Raw genomic sequence first — 20,312 nt, 5'->3', positions numbered from 1 at the left:
ATTCGCAGAGAACTTGCCATGTGCATGTTGAGATGTGATACGCCCAAGCGGCATACCAAGATTGGGTCAAGCTTCGCAAGAGCTTGGCAGGCCAACCCGACCGCTCTTGGCCAACGAGTTGGCCGTCTCCCACCTGTATGCTTGCTGCTGATGGCTTGCAAAACCTCGCTCTGATTTGCGTAAACGTTGGCTGGCCGAAAAGTCGTTGGTCATCTGTTATTCGACTTTTGGCAAACCGTCGGCCATGGGCCATTGCTTGTTTGTGTAGCGTACCAGTACAATCACGCACACACAAAAATTAGTTTACAAAATAAAAAAAAATAAGGTTAACAACGTCACCACCATCGTAGTGAGGTGTATGAATACACTTTGCTGTGAATCTGCATTTTCACTTCTCTGTGTGTTAGGTCTCAAGAAGCACGATTTCAACCATGCAACGGGACGCCGTGTAGACAAGCGGACCGCGTGGGAAAGAGACGGGAGGACCAACCAACCAAGCGCGTAGATGTTCACCATTCTATCCACAGATGCCGACCAGGCACAGTAACTCAAATAAAATTCTCTATCCAAGACAGTGTTCTTGATTGTGCGTTTGAATTTTAAAATAAGTAAATCTAGAAGTAAAAAATGGTGTGTCGAGTGAATTTTAGCGCTCTCATCATCGTGACGGCCTAACTATAAACCAAAGGGGGGTTTTACTGAACCTCGCTGAAAGACATATTTTTTACAAATCCTGGAACCAGCACGTACGTTAGTAGTATAAGACCTGGGTGGGTTAACGGCACCCCCGTCAGGATGCGCAACCATCGCGTCAGGGCCGACTTCGTTCGCGATTTTTTTCCCGCTCGGTGGGTGGAGGGCTAGGGATGCTCACGTGCTATGCGCAGCGCGTGCTTCGTACTTCAAACCATTGTTAGCATTCCATTGACGAAGCAAACCCATGTGACCCCGCCGGTAGCATGCACTCAAACCGCACTCAGCGCGGGACAAAATCTGCTCTCCAAATGGGATACACCATGAGGGTATTCGTAAGTCCAGGGTTCATAAAACGAGGGTTGACTGTATGTGCATCACCAGTTATGCACAGCACCTCGAGCTGTGCAAATAACAGTGTGGCGCAGCATTGAAGTCGGCTCAGCAGAGTAAATAGATGACTTCATAACGGCAAACCTGAGCAGGGCAAAAGCACGTAGTCAAGAAAACACGGCAGTGTTTTGCCCCGGTCAGGCGTTATGGAGTTCGTCCACCACCTTGCCTGTGTCTACGCAGTTTTATCTTTTAAATAGATTACATCGGTGCAGACGTATCAACAATACAACAGCACTGCCTATGTACTATATAGGTAGTGTACTTATACTAGTACAACGGTGCATTGGCGAGACCATGATAGAGTACTTTAGTATCTTTTGAACCTTTCTAATTTTTCAAACAGAAGGGAACCGGAGTATGCAACAAGGTGAGATGAGGGTAACATGACGGATGTTGAGATCAGAACGCCTGCTGTGTTCTATTGTATACTCTGAAGCAATTTCCGTCCAACTTTGTTTGTACGCGAGCTACGCGAAAAGCCTCAAACAATCCAAGTTAATGTCAAGAGAGAGAAATACCAACGCAGGTTGTCAGGTTGAACATTTGTCAATGTGACAGCTTCCCTCTTTGACACTAAATGCAGCAGAGAGATGAAATCAGGATAGCCAATGTCAAAAACAAGAATGTCAAACATGGTGTAGTTTAGTCTGGATGTCGCCGTTTTTATAATTGAAAAGCATTCTTATTGTTGTTTGTTCCATACTGTTGCTATTCATCCCGATGAATAGACGACGCCGATTCCCACGAATCAGATAATTAACCAACCGAAAAAAAAGATGGCATACTGTTACACGATAGGATAATGTTGCGCACAAAGCTCATTCGAAAAGTGGAGATCGCAGTGAAAAGTGCCGCATTCTAAAGTGCGCAGCAATGACTTACAGAGCGATGTTCAAGATATGCCTTCTACTTGTGGCATGTTTTACACCTGGCGAAACTGGTAAGGTTACGTTTGAGAGATTTGTTTATTCATATGCATGGCCGTTCCCAGGAGATTTTCTAAAGGGGGGAGGGCAAGCGTGCAACTCCCCTCCCCTACCACCTTTTTTTGTGGTGGGGGATCTTGTGGACTGTGTGGTGTTTAGAGGTTCCTATTTTGACATCTAAGTATAATAATTACGACTTCTGACTAAAGAGTTCACTACTTTCACAAGCCACCTTGTGGCTCCAGGGGGGCCACAGCCCCCTCCCCCCTTGCACCCCTCTCGGTACGCAAATGTTCATATGAAGGTGATTCACTTAGAAAAAGCTATGCGGGAAGAGGTGCTGCAGCCTGAAAAACTAGTGTTGGAACCTCATGTGATTAACGAGTGCATAATTACCGAGCTGTTCGTCTATTAATTAAAGCAACGTATGACGAACTGTATGCAGAAAAAAATGTACAGCGAATCTGCCATTTACACGTAACAATTATAAAACATTCACAGAATTGGGTAGGGAAGTTGTACAAGAAGGGAAGATATGCTCCTCATGTCAAGTGGGAATATATTCCACGTCTTGCTCGACAAGTAAACAAATTGGAAAACACCATAGTTTGTCCGACATGTTTGGGACTGTAAGAATATTTTGGCATTGCTTGAGAGTTTGTGCAGTGAGGTATGTTTGTGTGTAATTTTCAAGAATCTTCAATAATTTCTTGAGGATTTCCAAGAATTTAATTTTCGCGAATTTTGGAGAATATTTTGAGACTTCTTGAGTGTTTGTACAGCAGTATATGTTTGTGTGTAATTTTCAAGAACTCGAGTCTCGCGATTTTTCAATAATATTTTGTCATTCCTTTATGGTTCAGTGAGCGGTATAGGTTTGTGTGTAACTTGAACATATAGTACAGAACATGCAGTATAGATTTGATTTTGTGTTATCGTAGAAGTGATGGACAACGTACCCGAAAATCGTACTTCAAGTAAATTAAAAGCTCATGCCATATCACGTCAGCCTACGAGGACATTTTTAGTGAAATTTCCAGTTTTCAGAAACTTGGGTTGATGTTGTAAAACATTGCATACTGCTAGCTAATTATAGCTCGGGAGGGGAAGTACGTTCACTGAGAGAGAAAATAAAGAAAGGAAAGGTTAGCCAGACACAGACCGACTTGCTATTCCTTGAAAATAAAAAATAAAGATAGAGGCTAGTCGAGAGACCACAGGCAAGAAGGGAGCGCAACATGTAGCCATGACAGCTCCCTGGTTGTGCACGACTGGGCCAACAAAAGTGGAAAAAGAGAAGTTGGGGTAACCAAGTTGTCGGAGGTGACTATAGGGACGGATGCAGACCCTCGGTTGGGGGGAGGCGGTTTCTTTGTCGGAGAGCGTAGTGATGAATGCCATTGCCCAACAACCCCCCTGGATACTGTAAGTGGCGTTGGAGGACGGGTCGTGGAGGGAGATACCGGTTGCAGGATAAAAGATAGTGCTGAATGTTGACTTCAATGTAACACGTTGTGCAGTTGGGGGGAGTACGTAGGATAGAGGGTGTGTGTCCAACATTCAGTCGTAGACCATGGAGAAGTGATTCTTCTGATCTATTGCAACGACAGGCAATAGTAAAGTCCTGCAGGGGGTCGATCAGTGGCAAGAAAATGTTGGGTCAGCTAGAATAACCACGGACGGTTCTAGTTGGTAGCCAGAGCCGAACTGCTGAGCTGCCGTTTAATATCGCGCGCCGCGATTCCAGGTGCGCAGTCGATGGCGGTAGTGGTGCGACTACAAAAGGGTCATTATATCTGGCTCATTCACATTGTCTACTTGAAACGGTTGTTCCTTTTTCCGTTTTATCCCTCACAGTACCAATGAGTGCGACCAAGTCAGTTGTCTTTCCCAAGTTACTAGAAGGGAGAAGTGAGGACGGAAGGCGGATACTAGCAATTAAGGACGACCTCCAACTAAAGCTCATGAAAAGTTCCGTGTTTCCGGAGCAGTTTCTGTACAAAGAATACGAGGACGATTTTGAGATTCAACACCACGTAAGTTAGCGTCATTTATGCGTATCTGTCTGTCACGCAGAAGCATTATGTGTGTGTGCCAACGAGATAGACCGCAAGGTGTGCTAGTGGAAAACCCGATGGTACCTTCCCGCATTCGCTCTGTGGCTGTGGTTGCCTCTGGGAAATATCGTCCTGCAGCACGAGTCTCATTTCACGATGGAGGAGACAGCAATGTGGATATTGGTATCTGGTTCCATGTCGAAAAAATCGATCCTGGAATGGAATGCTGCAAGCAGCTTTGGAAGGGTCTTTGCTAAACCAGTCGAAGATATTTCCTGTGGAACTACCTTATATGTGTATATCTATTCCAAATTATCATTATACGTCTCCGTTTGACGGTAGACAGCGGTGCAGCAAATTCATTGAACTTAACAATAGTAGCCGCACTGGCTTCTCCTACAGGCAGATGCGGTTTGATCTGTTCATTCGACCATTCATATCCAGTTAGCCAGGTTTCCAAAACGCGCAGCCCCATATAACGGCATTAGCATATCAAGAAACAATAATTTCTCTAATGAATGATGGCAGTTGTAAAAAAGGCACTAGCAGTGGGATTCGAACCCACGCCCTTTGTTTGCCGGTCGGAGGTAGCATACAGTTAATTATTTTTATTCGCGATGTGTTAATTTTGGTGAATCGAGCATTCAGAAGTTATTCGCGATATTTAATGTCGTAATTCCGGGCCAGTTTCCTTTCGCAGGATAAATGTCAAGCGAGTACAATTTTTTCGTGATATTTTAGCGGTCGCGAAAATTCATACATCGCGAACATAAATACGTTTACAGTGGTGTAATTGGTATACCACCTCTGACAGACGATCAGAGGGTATGAGTTCGAATCATCATTCAATTGAGGTATGCAACAGGGCGTTATGAGGCTTGTGTTTTGTTTGTCCTGTGTTTTTGTTTTTCTTCTGTGTTTCGATCGCCTGTCCTCCCAGAATTGAAGCCATGCACTTGTTGCTCTTTGTGCATATATTTCTTCAGCATCTTTTTTCAGCTGGAAGGTCGAGACCTGGAAAGGGACTTGTACCACGACTCTGAAAGGATGGCGTCGCTCATGGTGTCTACGGAAGGCGGACTTCGAGTGGTAACTCAATTAGGGCGTTTTGTCCACAGTGAAAAGCACAGCACAGAGAAAAGACAAATAAAATACGTTCCAGGAAGGAATTGTCGGAAAGAACCTTCGTATACGGCCACTTAAAATTGAGGAAAGGAACTCTAAGGGCGTTGGAGGTCACTTGCTTTACGAGGTAGAAGAAAGAATTCCTCAACAGGGAGACATACGTAAGAACACTCTTATTACTGCAGACTAAAGTACTGTCGGGGACACGGTTATCTAAAATCACCTGTCAGTACTTCGCCTTCCCATATTACCTGGGTTGTGCTTGAAAGTGCTTTGCCAATATGGTATTTGAAGATGGACCATGTGTTGCACGTGTTTATTACTCGAAAGAAATAGTCTTGCAACACCTGGAGATTCCAGATGAGATAAAGCACGTAGTGCTGATTTTAGACAACCGTGACAACGCACAGTACACCGAGACACTATAAAAGAGCGTGAAAATGTAGTCCCGCCGCCGGCTGATAGGCCAATTAGTGACAGCATACAGCACTTTCTGGCTTTTCAGTCTCCTTTTTTTTTCAGTGCATGCTCCAGGCCCAGAATTCGAGGAAGGTTCGTCGGCATTTACTAGAGGCATACATGGTATGTTGCATTTACTTCGTACCCCTTAACTTCCCTCTGTCTTTGATCTCGTCCCTTGTGCAGTATTTCGTGTCTCTCTTCAATGGCAAACTCGACTGCAGACAAGCACTTATCACGTTACAACAAGTTCTATCGCTGATGAATACTACATGGTAGTGACCTATAAAAGTTTACCCGTAGCGACATGCCGTGCTCTGCAGTTACTCAATGCGAGTGGAGAAATGTGTTGCCTATGTGTAAAACCACGTGTAACACTCCTTGGCCCTGTTCAGCGAGCTAGCCAGTGGAGAGTCACAAAAGCGGTGCTCCGCTTTTTGCGTCATACGGGCCTCCTGGGCTCTCCCGGTGGGCCGAGTGTCTTTTTTTGTGTGTCATTTTTTTTCTTGTTTTTATTTGTTTGTTTATTCATTTGTCTTTGTGTTATTTATTTTTTTTCTTGTTTATATTTTTCCTTTTTTTGTTTGGGGAATAGCAAGCCAGCGTGCTGCATGGCTGACCTTTCCCCTTTCTTTTTTTTTTCTGCCAATAAATCCCCCGAAAGCTTTTTTTTTCTTAATAAACATATACCCCCTCCCCCCCCCCACCGAAAGCACTTCAATTCTAGTAAATCTCAAAGTGATTGAGCATCGAAGTGCAGAGCTATATGCGGAATGTACCAAACCGGAAGTCAAAACAATGAAAAATGGTGGCGTTGCGAAGAGTTCGCTGAGCGCTGAGTTTACTAGCTGAGGGCCAGTTCTCACTTGGCGACGCCCGACGCGGCGTCGTGAGCGGGCGGCGGAAGTAGAGGCGCATTTCCGCCGCCCCGTCAGCGCGCACAATTTTCATGTTCCCACCACAGCGGCCTTCCGTCGTCCAAAGCAGACGAAAAATCAGGGGGCGTGGCCTTTCTGTGTCACCTAATTGGTCGCCAGCTGTCGTTCTCAGCAGCTCTCGGCGACGTCGTGAAAGAAGTTCGGCTTGGCAGTTTTTTTGGCTCGACGTCTCTCCTTTCCCGACTCCGGAAATGCGCGTCTATTTCCGCCGCCCGCTCACGACGCCGCGTCGGGCGTCGCTAAGTGAGAACTGGCCCTGAGGCGCTGTCCCCGTGCGTTTATTATTGCAGAACAGCTCATGGCGTATCAGCCACTTCCGTGTTGTGCGACATGTTCTCCATCTGGGGAGGGGGGTCTCAGCTGCGATACAGCCATCTGCGTGGTTTGGGGCCCATCCAGGAGTTTCCTATGCCCTGTACCTACTACACAGTTCGCTGCGGAGTGCTAATATTTCGGCTACATTTCGCACGATAACTATGCACTGCTATTATAACTATATGTATATGAATGTACTATATAATAGTAATAACTGCCTTCAGAGCAATGCTCTGCCTGGAGCCGGCAAGGGTGTACTTTTATATGTGCCTCTAGGGGAAGGTGTAGCAAAGCGGTTATACTACTACGGTTCAAGAATATTTTTCGAGCTTGGTAATTCACGTAGGCATGCAAAATTTTACACTTCAAAGATACTTTGATCTTTTGGAAAAACACAATTAGTGTGCCATAGTGCCGGTTATTAAAAAAAATTACAAAAATACTAGATTTTTAGTAATAGATCTTTGCAGCATAGCCGTTGGTTGAAGTTACAATAATTTGTTTCATGACTTGCAAATTTTATGTGATTTTGCACCATTTCAGTAACAGCAGTGAAAATTTGTTACTAATTTTAACTTACTTTGTTACTGTTATTTGCTTACCGACATCCAACACCTGCGACACATCGACGGAAAATTTCGTCTGCGCACGCACCTAGTATTAGTTCGATGATGATTCCGCATAGGGTGATGATAACACTGCCAACAAGCCGAACATTTATCCGCTTTGCCCTGCTTTCCCCTACTTCATGACAGATGCATTACGACATAGGTATATCACTAAGTGAACAGACTAGACAAGATTCCACATCCCACTCCCTCATGTAATGGTCTTGTCTAACGTACCGTTGTCAAAGGTGTTGTGTTCGATATTTTCTTATTCTCTATTCTCGTTGTTCCTCTCAGTTGACGCTCGTCAGGATCAAAGTCGTAAGTTCATTTGCTGTATTCCGAAATCTTTCGCCTGCTGTGCGTCCTCTTTTGTGAGGACTTCGCTATAACGGTGTTCTATAACGGTGACTGCTAATCTGTTGACTTTTGAAGCTTTCTGACCTTGTGCAATGTTGCCATAGATTGCCTATTTTGTATTCGTACTTTGCTGTTCTGCATGGGACCCTGAGGTTCCTGCAGTATCTTGTTAATACAAAAATAAAAAGACATATGTGAATGTAGTTACGTCGCTTCCTTTCAGAAATGCCAGAAACGAGTCCGGAAGTTGTGATAGTGGTTGACACAGCTCATCACAGAACATTTACAGGGAAAGGAAACGAAAAGCGGGACAAGATTATCCGATACTTTGGTATCTTTGTAAACGCGGTAAGTTGATAAGTACATCATTTGTGAGTACCTGCATGGCAGGTACCAGAATGGCTGCAGCGCCTTTGTCTGGACTCTGGAGAAAACTAAGCTGCTGTGTGATGGTCTTCTGATTGGCGTCTTCCCAAGCTGAGGGAAATACAATGCGAACCTCAAACGAGGAGCAGCGCTGCATCTTTAATTAAAGTTAAGCCCTCAGGGCGGGGCGCAGGGTACGTACGCAGGGGACGTACACAAAGAAGACGACGACACAGCACTTGGTTTTATCGATTTTAATTATCAGTTACCGACCTGTCCAAGTTTTAAGCTTTTTTTCTAATGGCATGCTCCTATCCTTTTAGGTGAATCTAAAGTATACAACTCTCGCGTATCCAAAAGTGAAGATTGTCTTAGCTGGAATTTGGAGACACAACGTGAGTAAACCCTCGTTTTCGAGTCTCGTTGAGAGTAGAACCGCGTCCGATTCGAAAGAGCTGGATACTGGATACCAGGGTTGAGGAACGGGCAACCAATTCCACTCCAATTCCATTCCGAGGAATGGAGATTTGTGATAATTCCATTCCTTTCAATTCCTCGGAATGAAAAGGTATGGCCAATTCCCACTCCTGGAATGGGCTTAGCGACCCCATTCCATTCCGTTAATTCCATCAATAAAGGAAAAGGGACCGGTAACCGTGCTGGCTGGCCCAGCAGCCACCGGGGTGCCCAGACCACTCCATTCCAATCCCATTCCTGCGAAAAACTGCCTACCTTCATTCCCATTCCATTCCTAGGACGGTTTCCGCCATTCCATTCCAATTCCATTCCGGGGTTCTGATAAATCTGAAATAATTCCGGAATCATTCCAACTCCGGAGGGACAACTCCGCAACCCTGCTGGAGACATATCGCACGTGCTGACGTACGTGGATCAGAGAGCCCACTTTCTAGATCAGTTCAAAATTAATTAGTCCAAAATATCCCAATAACTGTGAGGTGATGACTTGTGTATGTGATCACACAGTGGAGTTCTACATGATGGTGCTTTGAATTTTTGTATCCTTTATCTGGAGGTGCCAAAATTTGGAAGCAAATTTACATGAACAACAACAATAACATGAACATGAACATTTTTGCATTGCTTAAACACAAAACCTATGTGAGTAATGTTATTCTGTACAATTAAGTGACTTCCATTTAGCGAGATCCCACAGCATGTAAGCTGTGTCTCCCGTCCCGTTTGCCTTCACCTTCTAGCGCCCCTCGCAACCACTCACCTTTTATCTATATACCGCTTGCAGGGCATGAACATCTAAACGTTTTTCTTTCTTTCTAAACGCAGCGAAAAGAGGAGTCTCGATACCTGAAACTTCACACGGAGAACCTTATAAATGCCTACTCATCCATGGCCAACCTCGCAAACTACACAAACGCGAAGAAAGATGAATTTGCAATCTTCGATCTTGTTGTACTCGTAACTGGGTAAGTATTGATTCATTCACTTGAGCAGGCAAGCAATAGGGCCAAAGGTAGGAAATATTTTCTGAATGACGTCTACCAGATCTGTTATATGGTATGGGCTATTTGGTATGGGAAGGGCGTATAACATCGCAAGTGTTCACAAGCGCCCCTCTGCGGAACGTCTGTTTCGCAACGACAATTTCGTGTGAAGTGTGTAAGGAAGACTACGGTCACGGGTCGAAAAAAAAAGAGAGAGACGACTCGAGCACATGAGGAACATTAGTAGTATATAACCTAGTAATATAACAGTATGTAACCTGTTACGCCAGCACAAAGGCTCGAGCCCCGCAGGTATGGCGCTGCACTCGACTGGTCTCTCAGAAGAACAGCATCAGAGCCTCTTTATCTTACCAGCTCGATTAACCAGGGGCTAAGCCGTATGAGAAAAAAATGCCGTGCACGTAACTCAGAACGCATATTTATATCAACAGGAGGGACCTTGTTCGCGTTTATCAGGATGGCCAGTATTCTTCAAGCGTATCAGGTATGTGTCACCTCTCTTAGTTGTCTCGTTTGTTGAGGAGATATACGCTCTTAATGGATCAGATTGTATATTATTGTTGGAAAAAGGGCTGTGCATTACCTACTTCATTTCTGCTTTACTTTGGGTGAAGTTGTGCGGTATAATTTAGTATTGGCATTGCAGAGCACTAGCATCCACGCAAATTGCAATCGCCGCACGCAGAGACATATGCTCGACGTTATGTGACAACACTCTGATGTTACGAGGGCATTCCCACTCACTGCCTGATTGGGCTAATAGGCCAAGCAGCGGCCTCGCAGCCTTTGTTGCCTGTCATCTTCGATCGTGCATGTGAGAGGCACTCTTAGCTTTTTTCCTCCCTGTGGACCTACCCGCGCTACAAGCTATATACAAGCAAAATACAGATAGCTTCAATGGAAAACTAACGATTTCGAGCAAAATGTCTTGCAGGAGAGCTGTTTGGAGTTGAATGCTCCTCCACGTACCTTTTGGCTTAGGGAGCAAACTTTTCCTTTAATCATCTTCTCGGTATATAATGTTTTCATTTTAACTTAACCACTTTATTTTTACTTTGTCATATTTTTTGCTACTTTTGATGCACAGTAGCCTTCGTTGCTTGCGTGCTATAAAACCTCCAACTGACATCATCATCACCTTTAATCACGTCGCCACCTAGCGGGGCTATGGCAAACCACTCCTGCCGCGCGGGGAAACACACGGATGAACGGGACAAATTCTCGAACCTAGTATCAGGTTCATTCCCAGGAAGGACATTTTTTCGAAATCCCTAGTCCGGCCCCGCCATTCCTTTTTTTGCGGGCCCGTACATCGCTGATCCTAGATAGGGCTGGAACGTGTGTACCCCACTGTTAGCTGGCTACGGCTGAATTTTACAATTACTATATTGGGTCGGGCTGGGTAGCCTAAAATATTGGCGGGCTTTGTCCTGCTCAGACATGAGGCTGTCGGATCGAGTCGGGGAAGGCAAATCGAAGGAAGGCCTCTACTCTCAGAGTTTCATTCCTCATCATGTTTCACCAGTAGTAGTCCTGCATTCTGACTCGTCAGCATAAGTTTTATGTGGCTTCTTACGCTACATGGTAAAAAGCAGGGATTGTTGCCGGAAGAAGAAATGAGAAACGGTTTCTACCCAAATTCCACTGGAAACGAAAATAGCAACAGAAACAAAAATATTTCCTTTGCCGTTACCAGAAACCGAAACACAGTTCAAAAGATAGTAACCGTAACGGAATCCTATTTTTCGACCTCAGTTATTCCTGAACGGCAGCCCCACAAATTTCTTTTCTAAGATTAGTATTCGCAGCATATTACAGCCAATTACAGCTAAACGGATGACAACTGTGGGTGTTGGTGGCTGTGATGCTGGTGCAGACGTCTCAGAAGCCGGCGAGCAGTTCGCATCAACAAGTAGTGAAGGTGCACTCCAGTCCGGACTAGACAGTCCAATCCAATCCAATCCGTGTTAAGCCGTGTAATCGTGATTGTCGGTGTCGGACGCGCTTGTTTGTCATGTTGGATCTAGTGTCTCATTCTAGATTCAAGCATGAGTGCTCGACGAAGGCCACCATCTTCCTTCGTGTTTTTGTACTTGAAGTATGACACAGAAAGCAACGCTGTGCATACGGCGTTGCCTAGGCTAGAACAGCCGTTTTTTTAATGAGGTAATAGAACCCAAAACAGATATAGCAGAGAAACGAAATATCTACAAGGGAAGAAATGGAAACTGATACCAAAATTCAATGAGAGAAGACAACGAAAATAATAAGCAGAGATCCTTGGGTACTCGAAACAAAAACGGAAACATTATTATTTGCGGTAACAATCCGCTGGTAAACAGTCAGTTGCATGAAGACATGCAAATAATTAAACTGAACGCAGACCTACTCCATTGAGCAGCATTGAGTAAAAGGAGGGTGAGCCTTGCAATGGAAATGTGAACTGACAACAAATTTAACAAGCGTACTGTGCAACGCTGAAGCTGAAAGCATTTCCTTTCAGAATGAGAAGGTCAAGAAAGACGAAACGGAAGAGCTATCTGAGTTTGTGTTTCTGTCTCATCTTTCTTGGCCTCCTCATACTCAAGGAAACGTTCTCGGAGTACACCTTGTTGTTAGTTCCTGTTGCTCATGTTTGTGAACATACCTATTGTGCATTTTAGGTCAAGCTTTTATAGGAAGAGTATGCGATGCACAGTATAAAGTTGGAATTGTGGAGGACTTCCCTCATACCTATGATGGCGTCCAGACATTTGCGCATGAAGTCGGCCACTTGTGAGTATATCAGATCTCATAAACGATAACCACGTTACATTGTAGCTACATAGGAATCAGATGTTATACAGCTGTCGACCATGAAAGATTCACGGGGCCTCGTCGTAGAGCAATGGGAGCACGCAATGCTCCGAAGATTTTTTGTACGTGTTGCTTTGCAATTGTATGAAAGCAGTTATTTTATTTGATAGCGGTTGTGTCTCATAAGAAACAGGGGCATAGAACTATATGGTGTTGTGCTACCATGGATTAAATATTGTGCCTTCACAGTCCTACCGCGCAGATGCCATCGGAATCCATGCGTATCATCTTCCAAAATGTTGCTTCTCTATACATGGCGCTGAAGTATCATAAAATGAATTTGTAGTGTCAAGAACTAGGTCGATGCTTGCCTCCTCACCATACTACTGGTGGTCCTCCAACATGGGGTGGAAAGCTGAAAATGTGCAACAGACGCCAAGTTCGTGGTAACATCACCTACTCTTAGAGAATCCAAAGCTATCAAGTTTTTTTTTTCTGGTTCCTTCGAAATTTGTGGATGCCCGCGACGTTCACTGAACAACATTCATAATTGGTGAACGCTATAGAGCACCGCAATGAACGACGTACATGTATTCGACCATTCGAATTGCATTTGGTATTATATGAAAGTGATCTTTCGAGTTAGTCCACACAAAAGTATTTATCTTGTACAGCACGTTGTGCCATTGAGTGTGCACATGGCTCACCCCACACAAGCCATTCCATTCCCAATGCTTTCGCAAATACACAGATTCCATCTAGTTGCACACTGCTTTTGCGACTGGCATAGTATCTTCAACAACAACAATCGATGAAGAAGTGATGATGACATGGGATGTTTCCTCGTGGTAGCCAAAGGACCCTACCCCACTTCACAGTATTTAATATGCGAGGATGAATTATGGTGAAAGCGACGATAGGTCGGAGTTCTGTTTAGAGCTCTTCGATAGTACCTTCAGATAAGGTATAAGTATGCTGTTTGCTGGGCCACAATCAAGGGTAGTGCCACATACGACACTTGAACCACGGAAACTTGTTGTCATGCTAAATTTCTAAATTTCTACACCAAACAGGTACACGTGTGTTCCTCTCGAGTTCATCTAGGGAATGACTTATTTTTGAAGATCTAACTGGATGCACTGATTTTTGGCGAATTAAAGTTTGACAAATTCTAATACATGGAAGCCTATGGGAGATGCAGCAAAATCGCTTCTTTCGGCACGCCCGCCAGCGATATTTGGGCCAAAATCATATCATTCTCTATAGTAACAGTCGGGGAATTGATTGCAATCAACAAATTCGACAAGCTTACTGCAGCTTTCCAGATCCCTGCGAATTAAAATAATGGATTTGTCGTTTTCTAGTATGTCCTGCACGCTAGCGTCGATTACAATACTTTCTTAAAGTGGAGGAGGAAAGCAAAACAAAGAAAACCATGGTGAACACTTTTTCGATTACAGCCATACTTCAACTGTAGTATTGCTGTCTAGCATTTACAGCCCATATCCACATTTTTTCTTTGGATCAAAAACAATGGTATCTGTTTTGCTCATGCTGCCCAGCATGGACAAAATGAGTTGCACACACGGACAAGTTTGATCCATTGTACTGCTTGCGGCATGCTTGTCTGGAATCTCCAGCATGCGGCCCCGTGGTTCACCTGTCCTCTATTGGTGGTGTCGTTCGCAAAGGACCCATAACATTATCGCCTCCTAGGAGAGGCCGTGTTTCACACAACGCCACCAACCGGGAGAGATGTTGTATGATACTCAGCGCCTAGTGCGTCGTCTGCTAGTATTCTTTCTCCCCCCATGCTAGCAGACGACGCCCAGGTACGCCATGTACCATCTTCCGAGTCTTGATCGGCTCTCTGTTGCAGATTGGGATGCTATCATGATGGTGAAGACGCCCCAAGTACTGTTTCAAATCGTCCTGGAGCCAAAAACTGCCCGGCGTCTGAAAACCTGATTATGTCTCCATATTCAACGTTTAGGAACGTCCACAGGTTTTCGGTCTGTTGTGCTCAACAGATGTGGCATGTCTACCAGTAAGCAAGTCCTGCCTCCTATGTAACATCATACCATAAGAGAAAGGGCGCGCTAATACCTTGGATTTCAGTTGCAATACCATAGTTGCTGTCGCCATTCTTTCATTCCTTATTGCGTATATTCGTCCTTTCCTCTTTTCGTCTTCCATCAGATGATGGTCTTCGTCTACACGGTTACTATGGCGGCAGACAGGAGTTTGCCTTGCAGCACCGAAAAACCTAGAACTAAGCATAGGGAGGCAAATGTACCCCAAGGAGCTGTTACAGGAGAATTTTTATTTTATTTCAAAGCATTAGTCCCAGCATATATTATTTACGATGTTACATGCACAAGAAGGTGAAACACTTTTCCTGGCAACATTTTCTGCTGGGATCTCTTCCTGTGTCACAACACCTTTAATATTTCGACTTCAAGTAGTATTGGTGTAGGCCGCTAGTGATCACCATGCGTATCACGTAGCTGGATGTTTGGGAAAATTTGTTGACATGTTGGGTGGAGGATGAGAGGCCGTTGATATAAAGGTTAAAAAGCAAGGGCCCTATCACTCACCTGTGAGGCACACCAGCCATTACAGGACTCCAAGGGTTAAGAGCACCGCGGCAGTAGGGACGTTGAAGATGAGCTATTAGAAAGTTTGTTATCCAGTTTAAAGTCACTCCAGTGATGCCGAAGACAGGAAGCTTGGTAACAATGAGGATAAAATAACCTTATTGAAGGCAAGGGGAAGTCCAGGGAGATCATCTTGGTGTCATCAAGGGCAGTGCTCAGGCCTGGTGGAGGATGGAAAGTAGCGTTTCACAGCTCCTCCCACGTCTAAAACCGTGTTGTGCGTTGCAGAATAGATTGTGTGTCTCCAGATAGTTGGCAATTTGGTAGCAGATGATAGACTCAAAGATCTTGCAGCGGATGCATGTGAGGCTCATAGTTCGGTAACTTTCAAGGAGGCTTACAGGTTTATCCAGCCCCTTGTGAACCGGAACAACATGGGCTAGTTTCCACAGTTCAGGGGTGATGCACTGGTGGAGTAATTGTAAATGTCAGCCAGATGGGGCGAGAGAGATGGCCTTCAAAATGAACGAAGGGATCCCATCTAGGCCAGATGGAGCACTGCTCTTCAGGTGAATGATGGCCGATTCAACCTTCAGGATGCTCGCCAGTGAAGGAACAAATAACGGAACAGCAGGAGACTGAGAAGACATTGGTTCACGGGTCCGGCAAGTACCTAGCTGGGAGAGGATGACTGGGGTCGTTGGCAGTAGACGCTACCTTGCTGAAGTGCTGGCTGAAAAAAGTTCGCAATGACCTGGGCAGTATCCAAATAACCATCTCCAACGTAGAAATGGGTGGCAGTACTATTCTTCCTCCTGAACCACACAATTCATTCTAGTTTATAAAGATATTTTCTTGTTCAGTTTGTAGTTCAGTTTCGTTTGAGTTCAGTTCAGTCTAAGTCCTTCACCTTCCTTCTAGTCAATACACAAAAGAGTGTCTGAAGACAAGAAGTCGGTCGACCGATTATACTGTTAACAAACTTCCAGGAGATGAGGTCAGATCTCCAGACCAGTTCTGCAGACTTCGGTATCCAGAGCACAACATGACAGCAAAGAACATACCTGACGTGAGGAACCATTTCAACATGTTACTTCACCATTTGTGTCTTCTCTCATGTTTCATTAAAGGAGCGCTGAGGTGATACCAAATTTTTTTAGGCTGCGGCGTGTTGTCCAAAGAAATAAAATGAAACGATGAAATGCGACAGAATGACAGGGGCAGGTGACCTGAAGTGCGCGTGCAAGGCCCCTGTTCGGCACGCGTTTAAAAATACTCGTGTGAATAAGCGAACGTCGCGACGTTTCCATGATATATTACTCGTAAGGTAGAGCTGCGCAGCCCAAGCGGGCATAAGCACCGCGTGAGATGAGAATAAATGAACAAAGAGTGGCGCGCGGATTCAAGGATGGGGTCGGCCAGGCCCTCTTTCTCATTTGATTCTGTAACTTTGATTGCACGGTGACAGTACAGCGCACAGCGAAAATATTTGGCGTAGTGGTTCATAATGGACAGATAGATAGTGAGAAAGGGTTCTGAGCCATGTTAAATGTCATCTCATTTGTGAGACTTTAAAAATAAAAAATTCGTATGAATGAACTTTGCTCATAGACTGGGTGTGCAAAATAAAAGACCGTCAGTGAGAATTACGCACTTCGTCGAAGTTTACTGATGTCACAAACCTCTCGACGTTAGATTTCACAAAAGTTCGCGAAATTTGAACTTTCATTCAGGAAATCCTAAAAACTACGCCGACGGTCGACTGATTCAGTTCGAATTGAGGTTCGAGCTTTTGATTACAAAGATGAAGCCTGCGAACTGTTATGAATCTCGGCAAATCTGTCCAGAAATTCGAAATTTCGTCAAACAGCGGATTCGGCTGCCAGTCTCGGCTTCTCAAAAAGTTCGTGACGTCAACTATCGTATTTTCGAAAGAACCCTCAGAACTTCATAGTTTCGAACTCTCAAAGAACAAGTTACATCACTGCGAACTCTGGCGTCTGTCTCCTGGCAACAGCGGCGCGCACCTTCCCTGTCTCCACGTTCCGCCCCACGTTGGAAGACTGAAGCAGCTGTAGTGAGGAGACAGAACGGCCATGGGACGCCAACAACCGACTACTAGCCAGAGTCCAAAGGCGACCCTGGAAGACGTTTCTAGACGTCCTTCTATAGAGGCCCTTCCACATCTGTACATTCAGTTACTTCTACGTGTAACCAATATTTCTCCTTCAATTCGTCACCGATGGCAGGAGGTGCAGGGTCTACTACGACATGTGGCCTTCTGTCATTCTTGGAAGGAGTTTGTTACAAGTCGTCCGTTATGTCTTTGGAGGCATATATTGACTTATTGACACATCGAGGCGCATGTTCTTACAGCTTGCTGAAGGAGTAACGCTGAAAGACTGCATAATTGTGTGCCAGCTTCCACCCGAGGACCAAAAACTTTTCCTCTACGATTCCCCTGATGGTTTAACCTGCGAAGCAAGCACAGGCAAGGTAAATAATGAAATGTCAATATAGTTTCGATTACCTATCGCGCTGGTGTTGTAGGAGGTAGTTGTCAACGAAGTCCCGTAGGGGGTATTCGAGTCAACAGGTGAACCAGGATTGGTCTGGTCTCATCCAGAGCTCCGGAGGCTCATCCTCATCTTTAGCTAGCTGCTCAGCATGCAGATTTTTAGCATGCAGGTAGAGCTCTCGACACACTTGCTGTCACATCAAATGTGTGGAGGTATTTTGTAGAATTTGTAGAAATATTGCATGAACATCTTCACTCATTTACGCCTATTTCTATGCAGGTTTGCGCGAACAAAGAATGCAAACATTACAGTCAACCCTAGACTGCACTCTTCGTAAAGACATGACTCCAACGCAGTGATGCATGGTACGATCATTCAAGTCACGCCAACTGTTAACTACAGGCAACAAGCATTACAATCATCACTGACAAAAGAGTTCTTCATTTAGCGTCACTCAATAAAACACGCAGAAAAGAGCTTATTTGCAGTTCCAACACAAAAATTATCCTGACCAATGCTATATTGCTCAAACTAGCTCCCGGGACGTGCAGGACGTACGGCGCGCGAGGCGTGTCTTGGGCCGGTCGGAACGGCGCTGATGCTAGGTGAGAGCCGCCAAGTTTATGTAACAAGCGCAAGTAGCAGTAGTAACAATAGCAGGGATAACGATAGCAGGCATAGGTAGCAGTAGCAGTAGTGGTAGTAGTAACAATAGAAGGCATAAGTGGCAGTAGTAGTAGTAGTAAGAGTAGCATCAGCGGCATGGTCAAGCGTGTAAGAGTGACCGTTCGTTGGCGGTAGCCAAGGCCGTGCTGAAATCTGGGAAGTGATTGGCTTGAATCCTAACACCAGCTGTGGTGTCTGGGGTTTTAAGTTGATTTTCTTGAAGACCCCCTGAGTCGCCCCCTGAAGTTGGCCCAGGATGCATAGTCAAACCCTTGTCTTCCACTTGTTCCTGCTGTGCTCTCTCCATGTGCAAACGTCTGTACACCCCTGATAGCCACAGTTGCTTTACAGCGCTAGCCCGGAACTACATTACAGTTAGAGCAGCAGTAGTAAAAATTGAAGGGGTGGTTATGCAATTGTAACGCATTTTTCAGCATCAGCTATGTGTGAATCAATGTTTGATGGTTGTTATAATGCAATGGTGATCACGGCCGATCTCGGGATCGCACTCCCAGCAACACTACAGGAGATTGGTCTTCCTCCACATGAGTCCTGACCGGCGGTGATGGAATGCCCTGGTGGGCAGATGGTCGTGGCCCGGTATAACTAACTGGGTGGACCGTCGTCGTCCTGCGTTTTATGCGGACGAACACTTGATCTTGGGTGGGTGTGCCCGTACAACTGACACTGTAATAATAACAGGCATCTGCAGCAGTAGCAACAGTAGCAGTATGATAGCAGACATAAGTAGTAGTAGTAGTAACAGCAGGCAAAAGTAATGGTAACAGTAGCAGTATAGTAATGATAGAAGGCATAAGTAGCAGTAGTAACCATAGCCAGCATTATGTTTTATGGTGTAAAACACTGGAGATGTCGCGTTCAAGGCCTGCACTGATATCGCACACCTTAAGAGTAACTCGTCCAACGTTAGATGTGGCATCCAATCCAATGCATGCCCACCACAAAACATACGTATGTTGCAACACAGTCCATGGCCACAACTTCTCTGAGAAATGGTGATGGGCAACGTTGTAGTTAAAGTAGGGGAGCAAGTACATCACATGATTCGTAGAGCCGCCCAGGTGGCAAAATCGCCAAAGAAGTCGGCCCAGGTGCGATTATGGCATCGCTTGACAGGGTTGCCAGCGTTCATGTCTATACTTGCATGTGATCCGCCCACCACACAGATGTTGTAGCGGAAAAAAACTGTGAGTGAAGTCGGCATATATGTGAGTGGTAGCATCGCTTTGCGGGGTTGCAGCGTTCATGGCCCTACTTGCATGTAAACCGCCCACCACACAGCTGCGGTCGTAGGAAAGAAATTGCGAGTGAAGTCGGCCCAGGTGCGATGGTGGCATCGTGCATAAGGGGTGCATCTCACATTGGGGGTGAAGGAAGACGCCTCTCCTAAGAGCCCAATCAACAAAATAAAGAAAGAAATGGCGTTCCTTCACGATTTTTTTGCGAACGATCTATCGAACGGATTTTTCTTCTGAAAACGGCTTCGATGTCAGGTGACGGAAGGGACCAGTTGTTCTTATTGGGACAGCTTCGTAGCTACTATTTAATGAAAATTAACGAAGACATTGCCTTAGGAGTTTGGTAATGCCCTCCTAAGAAGTGCCCTTCAGCATATGCTATACTGTAATTGATTTCATCTGGGAAAAAGTGATACATATATATTTTTAAGATAAGTTCGTACTTAGCTGGGACACCCTGTATAGATAGTGGACCTATAATAGCACCACAGTACATTGGAGAGACCGTGGTAACACTTTAGTGCCTTTCGAGTCTTTCTAATTTTTCAGACACAAGGGAACCGGAGTCTGCAACAATAATAATAATTCGGAGTTTACGTCGCGAGACAACTGGGATCATGAGCGACGCCACAGCGGTCGGTCTGCGGATTGCTTTTGCCCACCTGAGGGTTCTTTAACGTGCGATGAAAGCTCATCACACGGCACCCCGTATTTAACGTCCCTCGCGGAAGACGGCGTGTCTAAGCAACTT

At 45.1% G+C, this 20,312-nt stretch overlaps 1 protein-coding gene and 1 long non-coding RNA gene across 2 annotated transcripts; both read left to right on the top strand.

Annotated features, from left to right (window-relative positions):
* The first annotated feature begins 3,926 nt into the window (after window positions 1–3,926).
* Window positions 3,927–14,571, top strand: LOC135400646 (A disintegrin and metalloproteinase with thrombospondin motifs like). The gene is made up of 11 exons (XM_064632476.1): window positions 3,927–4,051; window positions 5,072–5,161; window positions 5,235–5,358; window positions 5,720–5,779; window positions 7,815–7,838; window positions 8,101–8,225; window positions 8,567–8,638; window positions 9,546–9,685; window positions 10,156–10,208; window positions 12,388–12,499; window positions 14,400–14,571. The coding sequence occupies exons 1-11, from the start codon at window positions 3,980–3,982 to the stop codon at window positions 14,569–14,571; spliced, it is 1,044 nt and encodes a 347-aa protein (XP_064488546.1). The 5' UTR covers window positions 3,927–3,979.
* A 1,491-nt stretch (window positions 14,572–16,062) lies between these two features.
* LOC135400095 (uncharacterized) lies at window positions 16,063–18,098 on the top strand. The gene is made up of 3 exons (XR_010424515.1): window positions 16,063–16,186; window positions 17,494–17,613; window positions 17,916–18,098. It is a non-coding gene; the product is annotated as an uncharacterized LOC135400095 (long non-coding RNA).
* Window positions 18,099–20,312: the final 2,214 nt, after the last annotated feature.

Source organism: Ornithodoros turicata, chromosome 7 (genome assembly GCF_037126465.1).
Source record: "Ornithodoros turicata isolate Travis chromosome 7, ASM3712646v1, whole genome shotgun sequence".
Classification (NCBI taxonomy): domain Eukaryota; kingdom Metazoa; phylum Arthropoda; class Arachnida; order Ixodida; family Argasidae; genus Ornithodoros; species Ornithodoros turicata.
The sequence above is the reverse complement of the archived record's forward strand: the minus strand, read 5'-3'. Positions and strand labels throughout refer to the sequence as shown.